General features: G+C 53.4%; 7 protein-coding genes across 7 annotated transcripts; 6 read left to right on the top strand and 1 right to left on the bottom strand.

The window, feature by feature from the left end:
* Positions 1 to 2,597: 2,597 nt before the first annotated feature.
* Positions 2,598 to 3,855, top strand: CCOS01_04586 (uncharacterized protein; the record flags this gene model as incomplete). The annotated part of the gene is made up of 2 exons (XM_060452767.1): positions 2,598 to 2,933; positions 2,986 to 3,855. The coding sequence occupies 2 exons, from the start codon at positions 2,598 to 2,600 to the stop codon at positions 3,853 to 3,855; spliced, it is 1,206 nt and encodes a 401-aa protein (XP_060316725.1).
* A 1,431-nt stretch (positions 3,856 to 5,286) lies between these two features.
* On the bottom strand, positions 5,287 to 6,699 carry CCOS01_04585 (uncharacterized protein; the record flags this gene model as incomplete). Its single annotated transcript, XM_060452766.1, has 4 exons — positions 5,287 to 5,679; positions 5,734 to 6,330; positions 6,392 to 6,599; positions 6,656 to 6,699. The coding sequence occupies 4 exons, from the start codon at positions 6,697 to 6,699 to the stop codon at positions 5,287 to 5,289; spliced, it is 1,242 nt and encodes a 413-aa protein (XP_060316724.1).
* Positions 6,700 to 7,549: 850 nt separating this feature from the next.
* CCOS01_04584 (uncharacterized protein) lies at positions 7,550 to 7,762 on the top strand (the record flags this gene model as incomplete). Its single annotated transcript, XM_060452765.1, has 1 exon — positions 7,550 to 7,762. One exon carries the CDS (start codon positions 7,550 to 7,552, stop codon positions 7,760 to 7,762), a length of 213 nt encoding a protein of 70 aa, XP_060316723.1.
* Positions 7,763 to 9,291: 1,529 nt separating this feature from the next.
* Positions 9,292 to 9,935, top strand: CCOS01_04583 (ubiquitin-conjugating enzyme; the record flags this gene model as incomplete). The annotated part of the gene is made up of 3 exons (XM_060452764.1): positions 9,292 to 9,339; positions 9,453 to 9,603; positions 9,667 to 9,935. 3 exons carry the CDS (start codon positions 9,292 to 9,294, stop codon positions 9,933 to 9,935), a joined length of 468 nt encoding a protein of 155 aa, XP_060316722.1.
* A 787-nt stretch (positions 9,936 to 10,722) lies between these two features.
* Positions 10,723 to 13,018, top strand: CCOS01_04582 (Sec1 family protein; the record flags this gene model as incomplete). The annotated part of the gene is made up of 4 exons (XM_060452763.1): positions 10,723 to 10,800; positions 10,861 to 11,056; positions 11,248 to 12,834; positions 12,897 to 13,018. 4 exons carry the CDS (start codon positions 10,723 to 10,725, stop codon positions 13,016 to 13,018), a joined length of 1,983 nt encoding a protein of 660 aa, XP_060316721.1.
* A 92-nt stretch (positions 13,019 to 13,110) lies between these two features.
* CCOS01_04581 (uncharacterized protein) lies at positions 13,111 to 13,407 on the top strand (the record flags this gene model as incomplete). The annotated part of the gene is made up of 1 exon (XM_060452762.1): positions 13,111 to 13,407. One exon carries the CDS (start codon positions 13,111 to 13,113, stop codon positions 13,405 to 13,407), a length of 297 nt encoding a protein of 98 aa, XP_060316720.1.
* A 455-nt stretch (positions 13,408 to 13,862) lies between these two features.
* On the top strand, positions 13,863 to 17,314 carry CCOS01_04580 (flavin containing amine oxidoreductase; the record flags this gene model as incomplete). Its single annotated transcript, XM_060452761.1, has 2 exons — positions 13,863 to 14,173; positions 14,272 to 17,314. The coding sequence occupies 2 exons, from the start codon at positions 13,863 to 13,865 to the stop codon at positions 17,312 to 17,314; spliced, it is 3,354 nt and encodes a 1,117-aa protein (XP_060316719.1).
* Positions 17,315 to 17,660: the final 346 nt, after the last annotated feature.

Below are 17,660 nucleotides of genomic sequence, written 5' to 3'. Positions count from 1 at the left end.
AAATACATTTGGAAGGTCTGGAAGGTCCACGGCCTAATTAAACCGTTGGTTGATTGAGTTATCCCACGGTGGATTCGACTTTGACGGCCGTTGGTTTTCTGCTTCAAGTCTACGGATACCCGATACGCTACGAAAAGAGAAAGGCATTGCGAGCTTTTCTACCGACTCTCCTCGGGTTGCTTTCTTTTTCTTTTTCTCTTTCTTGTCCCTTTCAAGCAAGGGTTTCGTGTGTCTTCCAACCGTCTTGCATCATGCTCCACCAACAGCTGGCCAGTCGTCAAGAAGCCGCGCTATGTGCAAGAATCTTCCCTTCAAACTTGACGTTGGGACCTCCGGTTCGTTGCTACTCAAGTGTCGAACTCTCTTCCTTGCTGACGAGACACAGACGGCGTTTCTCCAATGTGTCGTGAGCCGTGACTCGGAGTCTAGAGTCTTAATCAGCATCACCTCCCTTCGCAAATGACATCTAATAGTCGACCGGCGTGCGAATCATCTCCGTCCATCCCGTGCAATCCACAACGGGACCGCGCATCGCCCGTCTCCCCCCATCGCAATTCCAGACCTGACACTGACAGAAGCCCATCCCTGCTTCATAATCGCATCTAATTACTTATCGCGTGTAGAACACGCTACGGCGCTCTCGGGATGCAATTAATAGCCTCAGGTACGGGCACTTCTGCTTCATACGCACAAGTCCCACAAACTTCGATGGCTTCGACCGCCCCGTCTTCGTCTTGAATCTTTTCTCTCGTAGGCTCATACGGATACTTAGCGTGTCCAGTCCACGGGCTAACGGACTAGGGCGCTGCTGCGAGGTGGGAACTATTCGCACCTTGCAGATTGCACAGGGCGAGTTTCTCACAACTCTACCCGAGCAACCCAAGCCATCTCAAGCCATCCCACGCACCAAGCAACGCCTCGCAGCTCATAGCGTATCCACGCGAGGGCCGAGAGAACCATTTATGATTTGCTGAAATCTCGCCCAAAGCACACGGCTGCGCAGCACAACGCGTAGCCAGGTACGCAAACTACTATGGGCAGAGTTACATTTGTACGCAAGAGACTTGCATTGGGGTGGGGTTCAACACCATGGGCAGCACCAACGACGAGCAGGGTTAGAGGCAAGGGTCGACAGGAAAATCCACGCCGGTGCCAGGGGAACACACCACAGCGAGATGGAGCTCGATATGCAGGTCCTCGAAGGAGACGAGAAAATCTCATTGCGCAGGCCACTCACGCCTGAAGCTTGTTCCCCCTTTCTCCCTAGTCCAACGTCGATGCGCAAACACCCTGCCCAGGACCCAAACCAAACTCGAAAAGTGCTCGAGCTCTGCTCTGCCAGACGTGTGGACGGTATCCGTACGGATCCCCAATTCGAGTGCTTGAGGGGTCCCGAAATCACCTCCCCTGGATGCAATCCATGACTCCATGAGGTACTTGAACACGGCCCATCCCCCCAGGCCCAAAGGGTCTCTGGTTTTGATTTTCGAGGAATCTTTCCTGTGATCGATCCCCAGCCTCTTCCGTCGTTTCTTGTTGTGTTTCTCGCATCGTATCGGCTGCCCACCCATTCACTCACTGCCTTGGTCCATACTCTGTACCATCAGCCTCAACTGACAGTTTCCTCAAGCCGTCTTTTCTACTTGAGCTTTCCCAGCTCTCCTTCAGTGGCCACTTCGTCATTAATTCAGATACCTACGCTGGTCTCACCTTGTGTACCTTGTCTCGGTCTTGACTATTCAGCCGCCACCCTCACCACTTGGCTACCACATACAAATCCTTACTATTGGTCTTCAACTCGATCGGCGCTTCGCTGTTCCTGTCTCTTCGACCTTCAGCTCATCTCAACTCCAGCCTCAGACAGCTTGCTTCCCCGTTTTCGACAGATCACGGGAAAAGAATCGAACCATTTCCTGTACTACGTATCCGTACTACGACCTTGATCTACAACACCTCGACGACTGTTACCTGGGCACGTCATTGTTTCCCAGTTCGTCCTAATAACCTTGCAAACCCAAAGGTTCACCCGCAAGCAAATACCGCGCCGTGGGAACATCTAGACGTCTGAAAAGCCCAACAGTCCTGCCGCAACTTCTGACACAAACCCTGGACGAAGATCATTCTGGGTGCTAAGGTCAACCATCGACCTGCACGCGACCTGCACGAAAGTTCAGACGACTTGAGACTGTTCCCGAGTCCCGGTACAACGCCTGTTACGCATTTCGGGGTAACCCACTTACACCCGAATCGTTGCCTCGTGCTTTATCGGACACGTCTGGCCTCTTCAGCCCTCACTTGTCGCTCTCGTCTTTTCTGAGCCAACTCTGCATCTGCCTTGATACTTCGACTTGAGCGTAAGTCATAAGTGTCACCAACGAATACTATTGCTTGGTCCAACAACGCGCCGGCTTGCCATTGGCCCTTGGACTTCAACCCGCACTATCGACTTCACGAGTAGACTTTGGCCCTGATTTCATCCAGCCATTGGTCTCATATCGGACGAAAAGGTGGCGAGCTGAGTTAGCCGTCGTCCATCACTCAGCCAACCTAGTATCGCGAACTCTCTTCACGCGCGCAAGCACTCTAAATCTATCGCAATGGGCGGTTTAATACCTCTCCTCCTCAAGCCCGCTGCCGCCGGCTCCCGTGGCAGCGTTATTTTTCCTATCAACAGAGCACCGTCGCCCAGCGCCCCCATCACAACACCACAGCCTGCGGCAACGTCACCAACTATGGCCACCAGTTCAGTCGGACCTCCTAAGGCTCGAGTGCACAAGCGGTCTGCATCGCAGCCGGCACCGCTCCCCGTTCTACCTTATACATCTGCTGAATGGAGCAAGGCTGTCTCTGAGGTCAAGCGTCAGTATATCAACCGCAAGTACCGACCATGCTCTTTGCGTTGTTGCGAGATCCTAGACAATATTAAGGAATCTGTAAGTCGCATTCATCTGAAGTAGCTTGGGATTGCACTGACCGAGTCAATAGGCAAACGTTGAGCCGGCTTATCTCATCTATCTTCACTTCTACGCCGCCAGCTCTTTTGACATGCTCTCCCGGCCTTTGCAATGCGCCTCGCCGTATCGGACACGGCTTCTCCAACAAGCTCGTGAACATTACACCCGAGCCTCGGAACTGAGCAAGGCGGCGGATGAGACCATGGCTCGCTCCTCACGCCCATCCTCAGCGGCGACCTCAAGTATGCATTCGCCTTCGAGCTCTACTTCGTCCCATGCATCCTCGCGGACGTGGACCAATTCAACCGCTTTCTCGTCACCCACGCCGTCCGTGTGCTCCGTCGAGGACGCCATGAACAAGCTCTCCGCGACCCAACCGCCACCAAAGAAGCGCGTCACCTTCTGTGACGTTCCTGAAGAGCCGTTCATCCGCCCCGACTCTCCCACTCTCGGCTTTGACGACTTTCTCTGTGCCCCACCACAGCCTGAACCCCCGCGCTACCTCCCGGTTCTCCAAGAGGAGCCCGAGCCTGCCGATGAGCCCGCGGAAGAGGTTGCGAAGCCAACAACGCCCGAGCCCCTGAACGAGGACTGCGATGCCTTCGACTTCCTTCAAGAGCGCTCCATCCACCGCTACTGCGGCTTGCTCTCCAGCCTACGATCGCAGATCGCAGTCCACATTTCCAACGTCGAGGAGCAGCTCGCGGCACCCCGGCAAAGCGATACGGGACGCCACTCTCTGCCCGCCAGGGCAGCGACCCCGGAGCTCAGCGATGAACTGCGTAATCTTGACATCAAGGCCCGTATTGAGCGTCTGCGCCAGAACAACTGGCAAAGACGTCGCTTCGATATCGGCCGTTACGAGGCGCTTCGCGAGAGCGTTCTCGCCGAGTTGGAATGAACCGTCACTTCCAGATGATCGAACCCTCGTTTTCCTCGTATCTTGCACTTTTCCCCACCTGTTTCCAGTTTACAATGATACCACCGACCTCCGGTCTCTCTTTCTTCTACTGTACCATGCTTTGAAGCAATCTTGTCCATTTATTTCACGGCGAAACAAAAAGCATCTAGGGGGATTTCCCACCCCCCGTTCGGCAGCATCTCAGGGCAGGACGGCGCACTTGATTGGTGGTCTGTCTTTTCGGACTTCTCTCTCGATATACCTTGTACAAGCACAACAACGACTCGTTACGAACCCAAAACAATACAATTAGTAGTAGTAGTAGTATTAGTAGAGAGCACAGGGGTGGAAGGAACAGCGGAGAAGTCTATCCCGGACTCACCCCCTTCTCCCCGACTTCAAGTAGCAGCAATGCCAAATAGCAAAGTTCCATCTTGATAAACATCATAATACCTCGTTCAAAGTCTTTCATGTGCCGTGACTGATTACTAACGCTCTCTCTCCCTCTCCCTGTGTCAGGGTTTGCGTCCCCTCCGAGAGTTGCGTATGAAAGACAAAACCTGAAGACCAAGAGGGTAAGGAGAGGTAGATGCAGTCAGGGGCAGGATACACGTACACGAGCCTGATGATGGCCATGTCTGACTGTGTGGTCAAGTCGATGGGTATATTTACTACCCCGAACGGCTCCTAGCATCGAAAGGGCCTTGCTTGCCCTCAATAAAGAATTTACTATTGGGTAGGACTACATCTCTCCGTGCCCATTCTAGGAAATCAAACTCGGGGAACTTGGGAAAGAAGGCCTATCGTCGAGTACTCTATAGGCAGTGTTTGATTGTTGTTGACCTTGAACCATTCCCACCCATCCAGCCCAATTTGACCTGACCAACTGACCCAGGAAGGCGTCTGCTGTGCTGATGACGGAGACTGTGTTGAAGGGGATGAACTTCCTGTGTGTATGCATTTAAGTAGCAGAGCATGAATACGTTGCTTCTACCAAAGTCCAGTCTCAATGTCAGAGGCTGGCGACCGAGACTTTCATTGCTCGAGACAAAGAATGGCCATTTCATAAAGCATTCAGATATTGTATGCCACGGATGCAAGATTCACCAAAGATCAAGTAGTAATGCGTAAGAAGAGATTCGAATCTGGAAGAAGTGATGGGTGTTGCTCAAAGTCATATCTGTCCCCGGCTTTTCTGTCCCCCCTCGCCCGCCCAGGCAAAGCAACAAACATATAGCGCTCATCTAGCCATGTATCTTCGGCTTGAAACGAAATGAGTGCTCAACGAAAAGCAGTAAGAACTTAAAAAAACTTCAAAGCCGCTGCTGAGCCGCGACCAGTGGCCCGTTGTATCATCCAACCCGTGTGGTATCATCTTCCTGAGTCCTGACTGACTCGCCCAGGTCACCATACAGAGATGTGCGTCACTTCTCATCCCTGAAAGCTGCGTCTTCTGTGCTCCTTCTCCGCATCCTCCTTCACCTTGAGTGTGTCCTGCTGCTGCTTCATCTCGCGGACCTTGGCAAGGACGACCTCACGGAAGATGGCGCCCTTGATCGTCTTGGAAAGGCTGCGCTTCTCGCCAGTGGCAACTTCGTGTGCGCCAACGTGCTTGGACTGGTCTGCGGCGCTGATAGCGTCGGCTGGGAAGTCTGAGTCCTCTGTGTCCTCTTCTTGTGCCTTGAGCGTCTCGATTCTGTTGGCAAGCTTGACCATCTCGATACCGCGGCGAAGACGGGCCTTGGCCATGTAGGCCTTGATCTCGGGCAGCAAGTTGTGGTCGGTGGCATTCTCTCCGCTGAGCCACGGGTGGTGGAGAGCTTCCTGTTGTCATTGTCAGTGCTTATTTGTCGACATTGGTGCAGGGCTGGTACATACTTCACTCGACCAGCGCTTGACGGGCTCTGGTTGCAGAAGATGCAAAATGAAGTCCTTTGCATCATCGCTGACATCCTTCCAGTAACGCTCGTGGAAGACGACCTGAGCATTACTGCACTCATCGATAAGATCCTGGAGGTTCTCCGAGCGGAAAGGAGAGTAACCGCAAAGCAGAGTGTATGTGATGACACCCATGGACCACATGTCTACCGGCTTACCATGGCCCTTCTTCAACATGACCTCAGGGGCTGCGTAGCCGAAGGAACCGGCCATGGTTGTGAGGACTTCGTCTTTGCGGTCGAGCATCTTGGCGATACCGAAATCGGCCAAGACGAGATCGGACTCCATATCTCTGGTAAGGTACAGGAGGTTCTCGGGCTTCAAGTCTGATCTACTAGTTAGAAAGAAATGGGCACCCAAGTTATAATGGCAAAACTTGCCTCTGTGTACGACGTTGTTCTGGTGCAAGTAGTTGACGGCTTCGAGGACCTGCTTGATGGTTTGCGAAGCATCCTTCTCCGTGAACTTGCCCTGCTCGCAAATACGATCGAACAGCTCTCCGCCAGTAGCTAGTTCAGTGACGATGTAGTACTTGTCCTATAAGATAGTTGTCAGTTTTGACAGTCCGGGCATGGCTTCGCAGCGGAGGGTTGCTCACACGCGACTCAAACCAGTCAACGAACTTGACAATGTGAGGGTGCTTCAGACGCTGGAGCATGTCCAGCTCGTCGTAGACCATTCTCTCGTTGCCCTTCACATTCTTCTTGAGAATAATCTTGACGGCGCACTTGCCAGTAGGACCGTCAGCCTCACGGACGATACCGTAAGTTCCAGCTCCGAGAGTGCGACCGAAGCGATATTTAGCCCTGTAGAGAGGACGTCAGGATATGGTATCTAGATATTGGTCTGGAATTGTTCGTACTTCTTATCGTAGCTCTCGGGTTGGCCCTGGAGCCTGCTGAGCATATTGGAGACTATGGGCGAGCGTGCGGTCAGCATTGATTGTGGATTGGGAGCAGTAGGACTGGAGAAGTGTTGCGCGAGGTAGCATGTTCGCAATCACGGCAGAGCAGGACAACGACCTGGCAAGATCACAGAAGAGCAGTTCGATCCAAGAACTTACAACTCATTTTTGAGGCGGGGTTATCGGTCGCAGCGAGAGTTGTGTGTGTGGAATGATCGGACAGACACAGCCTTGGGGATGATGGGACCGAGAAGAGGCGGGCGTCAGCGGTGGGAGTGCAGACGACGTTTATGAGGGAGAGCTTGAGGCTGGCGTAGGTCTGGAGTAGAAAAATCGAGCAGAAAGAAGGCTCGACCCTGGACAGGACAGAGAAGCAGCGGTTGCTGATGGAGACTTCCCAGGTAGACTGGACGGGATTCGGGAGGGGGGTCGTCGGGGTGCTGGTAGCTCTTGGTGCTTGGGTTGAGGGGGAGGTGGGGTAAAGCGGGAAGTAAGAGCGTAAGAGGTACTCTTGGGATCAAGCACCTTGCAACTGTTGGTAGAATGAGAATAGGTACTTCTTGTCCCCGGGTCTGGGGGTGAATGGCTCTTGAATACATATATTCATGTGCTGCGTCTATCTGTAAAGCCTATCTGTAGGGGGCAGGTAAAGGTACCAAGGTAAAGTCACTACACAGCATACCTCCTGGAGGCAACCTAACCTAACCTTCAGGCTGTACAGCTCCAGCATGTGCACAGAAAAACGAAAAAGGCGGTTGTGGCATCACCGGGAACAAGATTCAGGGGTCATGGCAGGCTGGAGTGAGCCTTGTGGGCTGGTAAGAATTGAAAAGGATGCTCAGCCGCAGAGAAATGAGGGGCAGGCCGCAGAAGAAGAGGGAGAGCACGGACATGGCCGTGGATGAGCGACGGCATCCACGAGCACTAACGATGATGGACAAGGGTCCTGGGCGTCTTGGAGTGGACCGCCGTATCCTGAACGATCAAAACGACTGGAGCTGTGGAGGCAATGGAGGCAATGGAGGCACACATCGGAGGATGAGGGAGCCGCCGAAGTGTGGCTGAGGAGGCCACTCTTTCCACCTTGCACCTATCTGCTGGCTGCCCTGTCACCCTCGTGCGCCTATGACAGGCATTGACTCTTACTTCCAGGCTCCAATTCATTGGGTTTGCTGGGTCGTAAGGCTTAACCTCCGATTCGACCTGCTTGCAACCGCATCTTCAGAGGTAGATGATCCCATATCTTCGATCTTAAGTGAACGAGGCATGCTGGGTATGGTATCCGATTAGTCGACAGCTGCAGTGTCGATGGCTCCCTCCTGTCAATATTTAGACATCCATAGATCAGAGTTGCAGTGTTGCTCAGCAAAGCCTGATCTATACTCTGCATGTATCCTCCTAGCCTGGCCCATGAAGTGTTTTCGCCAGCAGACGTCATCAATGACAATTTGGGTGTTTGAGTCTGGCGTGGTTGAACGTCGGCCCTCAAGCAGGGAAATGATTCAGACAGAAAGCAGTTTGCTGGCTAAGGTAGAGACATGTGTGACATTCCAGAAGCACATATATTTGGCAGACTCTACCGCAATATCCTCAGAAATGGCGCGTGACATATGACTACGTCTAGACGGAAGTGCATGCTCATCTATCATTGCAGCGCCTTGCTGTCTTGATGTTGATACATATACCTACCTATTCTTGAGGGCTAAGAAGATTGATGGCAAAGAATTCAGTATAGGTGCCCAGTTATGAGAGGCTATTGATAACAGGACTGCCTTACACAACGAATATGTACCTAAGGCAAGGTACCTGTAGGTAGGCTGTCCCTGGCCGCTCTTGCTCTTGCTCTTCAAAGATGCAATGCTTTTTGGGCTGTCACTGGCATTGAGAAAAGTGGATCCACCGGGCCTGCGACTAGGTGGGTTACAGCACGCGCATTCGCATCGGTTCAAGATGCATTGAGCCGCCGCCAATCCTCCCCCGCGGCGTCATTTGGACCTTGAAAGCCTTAGGTAAGGTGTTCCAGCTTTCCAGTACAGTACTTTAATCTGTGTACGCAGTACACAGGTACTTCATACAGTAAACAACCTATAGAGCACCTGAGTGCTACGTGCTACGTAAAGAGCTAAGTGCCACCGTCCACGCCTGTAACTCGTGGACCGTCTCCAACACGCCCGCGTGTCTCAACATTGTTAAACCGACCAAACAACTGACGTTGCTGCACACTTGCCTCGTTCACTCTCATTGTTGGGCGCGTATTTGCTTTGCCGTCCTCTTTGATTTGCATCCGGCTTTCTTTAATACCCCCAGGTTTAGACCCTGGGATTTGGCTCCCGCATCGGCTGCTTCCCACATTCCTGGACACTTTGGCTGCTGTTCTCGGCAGGAACCACCAATTCGTGGGGTCCTCCTCTCTGGGCAGCCCCTCCAAGCGACCAACAAGCCCCTCAGCAAGCCGCAACCCGCCTGCCTTGCCTGGGCTGCTCCTCGAGCCGCCGACTGACAACTTCTCCTTCGCTCAACTTCTCCCTTTTCCTTCGTCGAGCCACTTTCGCCTGGGCTTCATCCTCCTCCAGCCCATTCGATCGCCCTTCAAAATGGCTTCCAGCTTTGCTTCCAAGCGGCTGGCCAAAGAGTTGTCCAAGGTTCGTAACCTCACGCCCAGCTCGCTACCTCAACCTGTCCGTCCCGCGATCGATCCATTTGCACCTTGTCGCATTGCGCGCGCTCGCCTCAGGAATCTTCCTAACTCTCACAGCTCAACTCTGGCCTGCCTCCCGGTATCGAGCTCATCTCGGCCGACAACTTCGAAGAATGGATCATGGACATCAAAGTCTTGGACGACAACCCGCTGTATAAAGACCAGGTTTACAGGCTGAAATTCAAGTTCTCCCAACAATATCCCATAGGTATGCCTCTCAGCGCATACCAGCTCCTCAGTACCTCCCCAAGTAACATAATCTGGTCTATAGAACCCCCAGAGGTCACCTTCGTCAAGACCACCGAGCGACCGATTCCCATGCACCCTCATATCTACTCCAATGGCATCATCTGTCTCGATTTACTCGGCAGCCAAGGCTGGAGTCCCGTACAGAACGTCGAGAGCGTCTGCATGAGTATACAGAGCATGTTAACAGGCAACGAAAAGAACGAGCGGCCGGCGGGAGATGACGAGTTCGTTCGGAGCAATCGCTTGCGCCCTAGAGATATTGACTTCTACTATCACGATAACACCGTTTGAACAACACAAGACATTTGCGCGGCAGGGTTGGGTATGGCGTTGTATCGGATTTCGGCATACAGAAGGGGACCCCAGGACAAGCGGAGTGTTCAGGAGCTGGTGCTCGGCTGAGGGGGAGAAGATGAGGTGACTAAGGCGATTTTGGCCCTCGTCAGCTTTCGTGGAGTGATATCTCGAAGAGATCAGCCGGGAAAATTGTGTCACGAGCGGGATCGCATCCGTAGAGGACGGTATTGACACCCATGTTGATGTTTGGTAGGATCAGCGGACCATGCTTTTTTTTTTGGCCATGTAAGGTATACATCCTAGGTGACCTCGACTGCGCATCATGTTAGCAAGTAGATCATATTCTAGAGCTTTCATGCTGCAAGTCTGCAGAATAAACCGTCGCGACCAACGATCGCGAAGCATTGTTTCTGGAAACATTTCCAGGTTGAGACATTCATCGACCTGGCGGATTGGATAGCGGGCCGGACACAGTGACTGGCCCCCACTGATCCGGCATGGAATTCCCCGAAAGAGCACCTGCACTGTGAGGTAGCGTAGCACTTAAATCACCCTGGTGGCCTGGCCCCGCTGACGCAAATGCTCTCTGTGCAAGATTCCCGTACTGAGGTAGCCAATCTAATCTTTCAACCCGATAGCTCCAGGTGCTTTGCGACCACAGCTCTCCGTCACCGTTCCATCTACCTACCTCACCTTACCCCGACCACGTCACCTCGCCCAGCAGCGGTCAATCTGCGCTCCACGAAACAACAACCGGTGCCAGTTGCATGGAGAACTGAAAATGGCTCCTCGAGCTGGCTTCAATACGGACCAGATAAAGGACAAAGCGCGCAAGGACCTCCTCTACCTGCTCGAGGCTGTAAGTAAGGCATTTCGCCCCGGCTGCCTGTTCTTCGTGAGCTAACCTCGGCGTTTCCAGGTCCGGGGGAAGAAGAACCTCATTCTTGAGCGCAGCTTAGCGGGCCCGATCAGTACCATCGTCAAGGTCGCTACTCTCCAGGAATACGGCGTAGACAAGTTCTTCTTCCTCGAGAACAAGAACGCCGACACCAGCCAGCGAAATGTCATCTTCATAGCCCGCGGCGAGTGCGCTCGCCATGCGTCAGCCATAGCAGGTCAGCACCCTTCACTATCCGGATCTCACATTCTCTTTCACTTCCAATCGGATTTCTACGAAGCTTCTTAGGCTTACTCGTGCGATCATCATCCGTGGTCTGCCGAGAAAGACAGTGCTTGGTGGCGAGGCTTCTTGCAGCCGATCTCCATGCTACTGGGTGAGCGGCACTTCATGCTAACAACCTCTCAGAGCAGATCCGTCGCTTACAGCGAGAGAGCCAAACAGGCCATGAATTCCACATCTTCTGGGTGCCTCGACGAACACTCGTCTCCGACAAGTTGCTCGAGGAGGCCGGCGTATTGGGCGACGTGAACATCTCTGAACTGCCTTTATACTTCTTCCCGCTTGAGAAGGATCTTCTCTCCCTCGAGTTGGATGAGTCTTTCCGCGACCTGTATCTCTCGAAAGATGTCACTCCGTCATTCCTGCTCGCCAAGGCATTGATGGAGATCCAACAGAATCACGGCTTGTTTCCCCGAATCATCGGCAAAGGCGACAACGCAAAACGAGTTGCGGAGCTCCTAGCACGAATGCGACAAGAGATACTTGCGGGCGAGGATGCGAACGAGACGAATCGAGGTGGCTTGGCACCAAGCACACTCACCGAAAGCGTTATAATAATCGACCGCGAAGTGGATTTTGTCACTCCTCTGTTAACTCAACTGACCTACGAGGGACTCATCGACGAAGTATTCGGCATCCAGAACAACCAAGCTGAAGTTGATACGACAGTTGTCGGTGCCCCTTCTCAATCCTCAGCGACAAGCGCGCAAGCCAGGAAACGCAAAATCCAGCTGGATTCCTCTGATAAATTATACGAACAACTTCGCGACACAAATTTCGCCATTGTCGGTAGCTTGCTGAACAAAGTCGCTCGGCGACTTCAGAATTTGCAAAAGGACTACGAAGGACGAAACAGCCACAAATCCATCGCTGAGCTCAAGGACTTTGTCAGTAAGCTGCCCGGATATCAAGCGGAGCAGCAAAGCCTGCGCATACATACAGGTCTAGCAGAGGAGGTCATGAAGTACACACGGACAGACCAGTTCAAAGGTCTCTTGGAAGCTCAGCAGAATCTAGCTGCTGGCGCGGACCCTTCCTCACAATTCGAAGCCATCGAGGAATTAATCGCCCGCGACACACCGTTACCAGAAGTGCTGAGGCTGCTTTGCATTTACTCATGCATATCAGGCGGCATCAAACCGAAGGAATTCGACCAGTTCCGACGACTTATCCTCGAGGGCTACGGCTATCAGCACATCCTCACGCTTAATAACCTCGAGAAGCTTCAATTATTCTTGTCGCGCTCTTCTCCATTGGCAGAAATGATCCCGATGACTGGCTCTGGTGGCAACACAACAGGGACAAAGACGAACTACACGTATCTCCGCAAACTTCTGCGTCTCATCGTCGATGAAGTTCAGGAAGACGATCCAAACGACATCGCCTATGTATACAGCGGGTATGCGCCACTGTCGATCCGTCTTGTACAATGTGTGCTGCAAAAGCAGTATCTGCTCAAAGTCACCAGAGGCAATGGCGCAAGTGGTGCGACAGGAGCGTCCGCGGCTCAGGGCTGGCACGGCTTCGACGAGGCCGTAAAGCACGTCCGCGGGCAGACATTCTACGAGCTGCAAAAGGGTGAGGAGAAGGCCGTCAAAGCTCGAGCGTTGCTTTCGGGAGGCACAGAGAAGCAAACGGTATTTGTGGTGTTCGTCGGAGGTATAACATTCACCGAAATCGCTGCTTTGCGGTTCATTGCAAAGCAGGAAGAAGGTATTTACCCATATTGAACTTATCTCGTGAAGCATTGCCAAACTAATCTGTATCATTCGTAGCTCGGAGAAACATCGTCATCTGCACAACATCGATCATTAGCGGAGACCGAATGATGGATGCGGCAATTGAGAAGGATTCGTTTGCAAGAGATAACGTCAAGCCGGTGAGCCCAACTGCATGAGAAAGGGCGCAGGGTTTGTGGTGGAAGACTGGTAGAGCTGAGAGACAGGAATGCCGTATTCGGCATTTGAAGATACGACCAACATACAGATAATGAGCTTCTCGTGGAGAAGTGTTTCCCAACTAGAAGCAATCATCATTGCTCGTCGTGAATATTGGGTGTTGCTAGCCGGCAGTCTGGCCCCTCGAGTCAGTGCCTTCCTGAACTTCAGTGGTGTTGCCGGTTTTGGCTCGGGCCTGCAGTCAGCCCATATAGCACTGTGTCAGGTCGGGTGGCTTGCGACTGACGGGAGCAAAGGCCCATCACGTGACCCACCTTTTTTGTCTCGAACGCTTGAGCTCCTCATGTCCAATGCCGAACTTAGCGATTTCAACGGGTCATGTACCTGACGACTTCCTTTTATGACCGGGTTACTTTTGATTTCTCAACATACTTGTCTCAAACAATAGACTGAGTTGTTTGCAACTCACCTAGTGCCTTTTCGGTATACCGCGACTTGACCTGCATCGGGACGGCTCAATCAAGCACCGAACACGGGACAGTGCCCTGTAGCTGGGGCAAGTGGCGTCTCCGCAGTCAAAAGGTAAGTACATTGCAATTGCTTCGTCTTATATCAAGTCCTGTGAGCCTGAGAACTTAAATCAGCTGACCAGGCTTATACAGCGAGACTATCCGGGTCTACCTGAGATATCGTAACATGTTATCGACTCGGGACTAGACCCGCCATATAACACCCTGGTCGGGACTCAGACTGAGCAGATTTCATCATCACCGACCATCCGCCTGCGCCAACATATATATCCATCTTTCATACTCGAGTTCAATCCGTGTCGACGACTGAAATATGAGATCAAGTCCGAGATCTCGGGTTAAGCAGGAACCGGGGTTTGGGAAGGGATCATTGATGGATTTTCCGGATCGGGCCTCACATATATCAGACTTCACGCCTTCGAGGGCCAGTGCGATGCTGAGTCGGATATCGACTTCACACTTATCAGAATCGACGACACCAACGCCGTCAAGTCGAATCTCATCAGAAGCAATTTCAGAAATTGCCCCGGAAATCGTCGTGTGGACAGAAGACATGGACATGGACCTGGATGACTCAAGCCTGGATGAGGCGGAACATCCTTCCGGCACATTATCGGACCCTGAGTAGGTGATACACTACGGCGTCTTTTCACGATGGTATCCTGGCTTCATCAGATGAATGCTGGGAGGCTCGAGATCGAGTTTAGCTGACCATCGATCAGTTCACCAATGCCCGAGGACGCGGCTGCTCCGTTAGAGACCCTCCGCATCCAGTCACACGATACCCCTCACGAATCTTTCGAGTCGCCGATGACCAATTTGTCTGATCACGACCAGTCTGAGCTTTCATCGGTCCCGCCGTCGGTGTCTAGTAAGGCAACGACCCCTGTTGAACTGGACGGGCATACGGAAGAGTCTATACCGTCAGCAGAGACCCCTCCGGTACGCGAGGCATTGCGACAGACCTTCAACGTGAAGCCGAAGTCGTCCATACCCTCGAATTTATCAAGCTATGAATATGCAAGGCAATGCATAGAAGCAGCCGAGTCATCGAGACTAAACCCGTATGCCCTGCACCAGGAAGAATATCAGATGCTGCGACAACACATCAGCCATGTTCAAGTCACCACGTATCTGAATATCAGGAACGGCATCCTCCGGCTCTGGTACAATAACCCACGTGTTGCAGTGACAAGGAACGAAGCGGTTGGTTGCGCTGGTGCCAGATGGGTTGACGTCGCAAGTATATGTTACGATTGGCTGTTACGACGCGGGTATATCAACTTTGGCTGTGTAGAGTTTCCAGCGACGAACGATCGACAAGAAGAAGAAGACGTAGAGGCAGAAGTCCCGCTTAACAAGAAAAGGATTGTGATCATCGGTGCTGGTATGTCCGGCTTGGGCTGCGCCAGACATTTGGACGGCTTAATACGGCAGTATGAGGATCGTTTCCGGGCGCTCGGAGAACCAGTGCCTGAAATTGTCGTACTGGAAGGGCGTGGGCGAGTGGGTGGAAGGGTCTACTCGAGGGAGTTCAAAACAAAACCGACAATACCACTGCCCGATTTTGACGGGGAACGGTTCACCGCCGAAATGGGCGGCATGATCATCACTGGCTTCGAACGCGGCAACCCGATGAACGTTCTCGTGCGTGCGCAATTGTGCCTCCCATACCGTGCCCTGAGATCGGAAACGACAATTTACGATTCCAATGGCAAGCCGGTGGATTTTGCAAGGGACCAGCTCGTAGAGAGGCTCTACAATGACTGCTTAGATCGCGTCAGCGAATACAAGTTCAAGTCACAGCCCGCCAAGCTTATCGAGGGCAATCGAGACTTGATCGACGAGGCGCGAGACGCCGTGAGTGACGGCCACAGGACAATTCACCAAGCTGAGGAAGCGGTGGCGGCTCTCCCACATGCACCGCCCGTTTCGCAACAAAATGTCCCCGAACGAGTAAACCTGGTGCCGGTCTCGTCAGATAAGCTCACTGGCCGCGTCCACACTCAGCCTGGCACACCAGGTGTACTCAAGGCAACCGAGAAAGCCCAGGCAATGGGGTGGACGTTGAAGACCGGTTTGGCAAACGACGCCAATATCGATCTGAACGAGGCTGTTACTCTGCCAGCGGCCACGCTCGGTTCGGTCATGGACGAAGCCGTCCTTCAATACCGCAACATTGTCGACCTGACTGCCCAAGATCACCGTCTCATCAACTGGCACGTTGCGAATCTGGAATACAGTAACGCTACAAATCTTCATAATCTCAGTCTTGGAGGCTGGGACATTGACGCTGGCAATGAGTGGGAAGGCAAGCACACCATGATCGTCGGTGGCTACCAAAGCGTTCCCAGAGGCCTCATGCACTGTCCCACTCCTCTCGACGTCCGCCCGAAATCCGCGGTCAAGAAGATCACGTACCAGCCACAGAGTAACGGGCTTGCCTCGATTGAGTGTGAGGACGGGACGTCCATCGACGCAGACTACGTCGTCTCGACGATACCTCTAGGAGTCTTGAAACACGGCAACGTCGCGTTCGACCCGCCATTGCCCGAGTGGAAGACGGAAGCAGTCACTCGTATAGGGTACGGAGTGCTCAACAAGCTTGTACTCGTTTATGATCAACCATTCTGGGATACGCAAAGGCACATCTTTGGCGTTCTTCGAGACGCTCCGAACCGCCACAGCCTAAACCAAAGCGACTACGGCTCTTCACGAGGCCGCTTATTCCAGTGGTTCAACGTCACGCAGACCACCGGCATACCGTGCCTCGTGGCCCTGATGGCCGGTGATGCCGGGTTTGATACGGAGCACAGCAGTAACGAGGACCTCATCGCCGAGGCGACAGAGGTCCTACGCAGCGTCTTCGGCCCCGGTGTGCCGTACCCCGCCGAGTCCGTAGTCACCCGCTGGGCCTCGGACAGGTTCGCGAGAGGAAGCTACTCCTCAGCCGGACCGGAGATGCACCCGGACGACTACGACGCCATGTCGCGCCCCATCGGCAACCTCTTCTTCGCTGGAGAACACACAATCGGCACCCACCCGGCTACCGTCCATGGAGCCTACCTCTCAGGACTCCGCGCCGCGTCAGAGGTTCTCGAGTCGATGCTCGGCCCGATAGAGGTCCCGACACCCCTTGTCCGAAGGAAAGGAAACAACGTGTCCAACAAGCGTAAAGAAATGGAGGGACCCAAGGACCCGGAACAAATCCGCCTGGAAGCCTACGAGCTCTCCGCCTGGGAACACACCAAAGCCAAAATCGGCGAGCGGCCCGCACGCCCGGCCAAGGTAGCCGCCAACGCCTACCTCCTCTACAGCCGGGCCTTCTTCGAGGTCGCGCGCACGCGGTGCGAGGAGGAGCGCGCGGCGGCGGCCAGCAGCGGCAACGGCAACAAGAAGAAGACGGCGCCGAACGAGGTGCGCGTCATGACGTCCAAGATGTGGCGGGCCGCCTCCGTAGAAGAGAAGAAGCCATTCGAGGACGAGGCCGCCGCACAGAAGACGGCGTACGCCGAGGCCGTAAAGCAATACGAGGAGACGTCGGCGCGGTGGGATAAAGAGTACGTCGAGACCATGAGCGCGTATCACCGGGAGCACCCGTACGTGCCGCTCCAGCAGAACGGAGGAGGAGGAGGGAGCGGTAGCGGCGGTGGGAATAGTTACAGTGCTGCTACGGCGCGGCAAAGGGAGATTAATGCGCAAAAGTACCGCAGGACGAAGCATGTCAGCTACGCCGAAAGTGACGGCAGCGAGATGGAGTTTTGACGGGGTTGTTTTACCTGACGAGGCGCGGGTGGTATGATGAGGTATTCATTTTCTATTAAGTGAGGGTTTAGGCCGTTGGCTGTTGTTTTCTAAACGGATTTGCATGGAGGGCAAGGAAGGGTGCATTCGGGGGGCTCGTCTGTGGTGGTGGGAGTCTATTTTTATTTCTCGTTCACGGTGTCGAGGAGTTCTGCATACCCCCCCTCCGTACATGTCATATTTGCTCTCGTTGGAACCTTGAAAAGGTTGTAGTAGACCTGCCTTTTTAAACGTTCTGCACAGTAATTACTGTTGCTCCCGTACATAAAGGCACCCTCGTTAAAGAGTGTGCAAAACAATAAATGGC

This window comes from Colletotrichum costaricense (assembly GCF_030867565.1).
Source record: "Colletotrichum costaricense strain IMI 309622 chromosome Unknown Scaffold_4.1, whole genome shotgun sequence".
Lineage (NCBI taxonomy): Eukaryota > Fungi > Ascomycota > Sordariomycetes > Glomerellales > Glomerellaceae > Colletotrichum > Colletotrichum costaricense.
This window is presented reverse-complemented; position numbering and strand designations above follow the sequence as displayed.